General features: G+C 37.9%; 1 protein-coding gene across 1 annotated transcript; it reads left to right on the top strand.

The window, feature by feature from the left end:
• Positions 1–419: 419 nt before the first annotated feature.
• Positions 420–3,151, top strand: LOC139873022 (pentatricopeptide repeat-containing protein At5g27460). Its single transcript, XM_071860949.1, has 4 exons — positions 420–535; positions 605–887; positions 1,358–2,620; positions 2,742–3,151. Exons 1-3 carry the CDS (start codon positions 486–488, stop codon positions 2,606–2,608), a joined length of 1,584 nt encoding a protein of 527 aa, XP_071717050.1. The 5' UTR covers positions 420–485; the 3' UTR covers positions 2,609–2,620; positions 2,742–3,151.
• Positions 3,152–4,375: the final 1,224 nt, after the last annotated feature.

Genomic DNA, 4,375 nt, shown 5'->3' with positions numbered 1-4,375 from the left:
TTGCTCCTTTGCGCCTTGCGTCCTTGGTTTTACATGAGAGCAAGGAGCAAGGTGCCTCTTGCTCCCTTGCTTCCACCCAGGAGCAAGGACGCAAGGTGCCTCTTGCTCTCTTGCTTCCACCTGGGAGCAAGGTGCCTCTTGCTCCATTGCTTCCACCTGGGAGCAAGGAGCAAGACACCTTGCTCCTTGCTCTCATGTGGAATTAAGGGAGCAAGAGTCACCTTGCGTCCTTGCTCCCAGGTGGAAGCAAGGTCGCAAGGCATTTTGCTCTTTGCGGGGACAAATTGGCAATTTTTAATTCTTTGGGCTCTCACTCAAGAAAGTTCAAAAAATGGACTTTGTGGTGATAATCCCCTTTTTCCAATCGAGGTTTATTTAGTTTGAGCCCAAAACCAACCCACACACTTTAAGGCTTCAAGCCCGATTACAACACATCCAGCATATTCCCGCGAACCCGACCCGGATTGAACTCCCGCTGACTTCTCATGAACTCAATGGCGATTCGTTCACTTCGCACCTTTATCCAGCCACTATTGTAATCACTTTTCTCTCAACCTGTGTATTTCTATTTTCAATAACCAATACTAACAATCATTTATTGCAGTTTTCGTGAAATCCGCTATATTAAAGCAGCAAAAGGATTCATCTTTCTCAGGGGCATTTCATCGAACACTTTATCTGCATTCCCGTTTCGTGACTCCCCTTCGTTTAAGGACAATAATGACATTGACATCAAAAGCAAGTTACTTTTCCTCGTGCATCCTAGAAGAAGCGCCACAAATGTGATCAATAATTGGGTCAGTAATGGCCGAAAAGTCTCCATTTATGATCTTAGAGATATCTCCAAACAACTTGTGCATCGTCAACGTTATAAACACGCTCTTGAGGTTTGCATATTTTTTGTTACAATTTTGTTTGTATATTGATCATGAATGAAACGTATGTTGTACTCGTGGCGATTCCAGGATTATAATTTAATGAGTTCCCGAAATTTTTTTCAGTATTAGTTATATTAAAATGCTATTTTAGTGATAGTTACTTTTAATAAATTATAATTCGCAAAATATATGGGGTCCTAGTAGTATAATCTAGTCGTATCCTATACAATATAAAAGAAAGACTATTGATTTAAAAAATATATGAGGTCATACATTTAAATTTAGTGGTGTCCTATACAATTTACGGGATATTTTCTACTAAACTTTTTTAAATTAGCGGTGTCCCCGTGACCCGACGGGTCTTCACCTAAATTCGCCACTGGTTGTACTAATTTAAGTAGTAATTGTATTAATTTCAAAACACGTCCCTTATGCCTCTTTTTGAATAAGCCTTTAAGGATTATACATTTTGTTGATAGGTAATGAAATGGATGGAAGAACAAGAACGATTCAAGTTATCGGAAGCTGATCATGCTCTGAGGTTAGAATTAACTATTAAAGCCGGAACTTTAAAAGAAGCAGAAGATTATTTTGCAAAGTTACGAAACATTGCTTCACAAAAAGCATCATATATCCATCTTCTTAACTCGTACGTTAAAGAAAAAGACGTACAAAAGGCCGAATCTCTGATGATTAAAATGAGTAATCTTGGGGCGAATGTGACTCCGCATCCATTTAATGCAATGATGAAACTTTATATCTCCAATTCCCAGTTTGATTTAGTATTATGTGTCATATCGGAGATGAAACAAAACAGAATACCAAGAAACGTGCTTTCTTATAATCTTTGGATGAGTGCGTGTTATGAAATTTATGGCGTTAATCATGTGGATAAAGTTTACAACGAGATGATATATGACAAGAATGTTAAAGTTGGATGGAGTTCTCTTTGTACTATGGCTAACATTTACATGAAATCAGGACTTGTTGATAAGGCGCATTTGGCTCTGAATCATGCAGAGCAGAAGCTATCGACGTTTAATCATTTTGGTTACTTTTTTCTTATTACGAATTATGCGTCGTTGAAAAATAAGGAGGGTGTTATTCGAGTATGGGACGCTTGTAAAAGGGTAAATGGGAAACTAACGTGTGCGAATTACATGTGTATTTTGTTAAGTTTAGTGAAGCTTGGGGATATTAAAGAAGCCGAAAAGATTTTTGTAGAGTGGGAGTCTCAATGTAGGAGATACGACGTTAGAGTGAGTAATATTCTTCTTGGTGCTTATGTTAGGGATAATTTAATGGAAAAAGCTGAGACGTTACATTATAACACAATGGAAAAAGGTGGGTGTCCGAATTATAAGACGTGGGAGATACTTATGGAAGGATACGTTAGGAATGAAGATATGGAAAAGGCGATTTTTGCGATGAAAAATGCGGTTAAGTTGTTAAAGAATTGTGCTTGGAGGCCGTCACCTGTGATTATCGAGTCTATTTTGGAGTATTTTGTGAAATGTGGAAAGTTGGAAGAGGCGGAAGGGTTTGTGCAGGTTCTTAGGGATTTTAAACTTGTTAGTTTGCATGTATATAAATCATTAATCCGAATGCGTGTAGCTAAAGATGAACCCTTTGATGATGTTGTTAAGATGATGAAGGATGATGAGGTGGATATGGACGATGAAACTATGGCCCTTGTCCAAGCATCACGCGCAGTGTCACGTGGCAACTAGTTTGTGATTAAGGTATTAAATTCATCTTTTTCGCTGTTTAATTTTCCAACTTTTTTGTTACGTGGTGTTTGGTTATATCTTCTTTTGTGTTTTAAAAATTAATTGCGATAACCCAACACGGATTCTTTGGCAGGAGTAATACGAAAAGAATGACAAAGTGAATACATGGATGGTTGACTTGTTGTTAGTAGGTGTAAACTGGTCACTCAAATGCATATTTCACAATCTTACTGAATCGACGTAAAGGATTCATCTAAAAAGCATTATAGCATCATCAGTTTAGCAGCTTCGATTTTTCTAACAGTGTAAGCCCAGATTGAGCTTCTACAATACTTATCTTCTCTTGAGTGTCATGTGTACTTGAAAGGGTTAACTTGTACAAAGTTTAGATTCTGGTTTGTGCAGATTAACTGTTAGTTAATATTGAAGTTGTCTTTTTAATGTTATTTTATCTGAAGAGCACCAGAAATGGTGGAAGACATCACTGCTTGTATGTATGCAATATCATACAGAGTCAATTTTTGGTAAGAAAATGTTATTCTTATGGGATAGGAAACTCTAGATGATATTCCCCCACTGCTCTTTTGTTACCGATGAACTCGAATTACTTTTGTAGATAGTTTTTGTTGTTGTGTAACTTCGGCATGAATGATACCTGTTGTCTTAAAAATCGAAGTTGGCCCGCTAAGACTTGGTATGTTGTTAAAGTACCGTGTGCGTACAGCAAGTTCGATTTCAAGGGCAGCCTGTTGTCCTCAACGAGTAGGCGCATGTTAGATTCCAAGGGCCGGGATCTAATTGGTACTGCCAGCAATTAGCTTCTCGGAGGGGATTTTCCCAACCTTCAACCATACTAGCGATTTGGGTTTCCTCCTAACACGTGTGTGGGTGGTATATGATCACGAAGGCAGTTAAGTCCCCTCTGAGTAATGCCGATATTGCCCGTTAAAAAAAAGGTACAAGTTTTGTTTCAATATAACTTTCTTAATTTTTTAGGTCCGATGCGCTATAAAATTTATAAAATTGATGTTTAAAGTCTCGAAACTTTTCCACAGCATCATTAATAATATTTAAACGATAACGGTTTGATTCAGTTCGTTGCGATAATGAACAAGGTGATTACTAGAGCCTAATAGTAATAACATATCAATATTCAAGTCAGGATAAGGTTACGGAACTGAACTACGCACGAAGTTTAACGTTCTTGTTTAGGTTTTCCGGCCTCTTTCTCGGTCAAAATCTGTCAAAATCAAACTTAGTCAATGTTCGAGTACTCCCTAAAAAAAGTCCCGACCGACTGACCGAGTACTTTCCAAGTAAATGCTACATGAATCAATTAAAATCAACCCTGACCGTCTTCAGAGGCACCACAACGGCTATCAATATCTCGAAGTTCAGGCCATGATGATGTAGAGGAACACGATGATTCCGGTTTGGTTGATGCACTTGCGGTTGCGATCTCTCGTGTGAGAATATCAGAAACCAAAAGAAGCCGGTTATGTGTACCTACTAGTCCAATTCGAGAGCAGTGTCCTAACGTCATGTCTAATAACCTTTCCAAAGCATGTTGACCATTGACTTTGACTTATTTTCTCTAGTTTTCAAGATCAGAAGTGACATTAACCTTAATTCTTGAAAGGTTGAAATTTGAATCATGTATCACTAAATTTTTGTTATACGTTAAGGATGCATTAACAATAGGATTTTGGGCACAGTTCACAAATTATGTAGCAAGCAAAAACTAAACTAACACGCACATATGCAAAA

This window comes from Rutidosis leptorrhynchoides, chromosome 10, assembly GCF_046630445.1.
Source record: "Rutidosis leptorrhynchoides isolate AG116_Rl617_1_P2 chromosome 10, CSIRO_AGI_Rlap_v1, whole genome shotgun sequence".
Classification (NCBI taxonomy): domain Eukaryota; kingdom Viridiplantae; phylum Streptophyta; class Magnoliopsida; order Asterales; family Asteraceae; genus Rutidosis; species Rutidosis leptorrhynchoides.
Note: the sequence above shows the minus strand (reverse complement) of the source record. Positions and strands in the feature narration are given on the sequence as shown.

Bases quoted from the DNA above. Each gene is read 5' to 3' on its own strand.
- LOC139873022 (XM_071860949.1), top strand. From the start codon at position 486: ATGAACTCAATGGCGATTCGTTCACTTCGCACCTTTATCCAGCCACTA. The intron at 536-604 runs GTAATCACTTTT...CATTTATTGCAG, and splicing joins ACCTTTATCCAGCCACTATT to TTTTCGTGAAATCCGCTATA. The intron at 888-1,357 runs GTTTGCATATTT...TTTTGTTGATAG, and splicing joins GTTATAAACACGCTCTTGAG to GTAATGAAATGGATGGAAGA.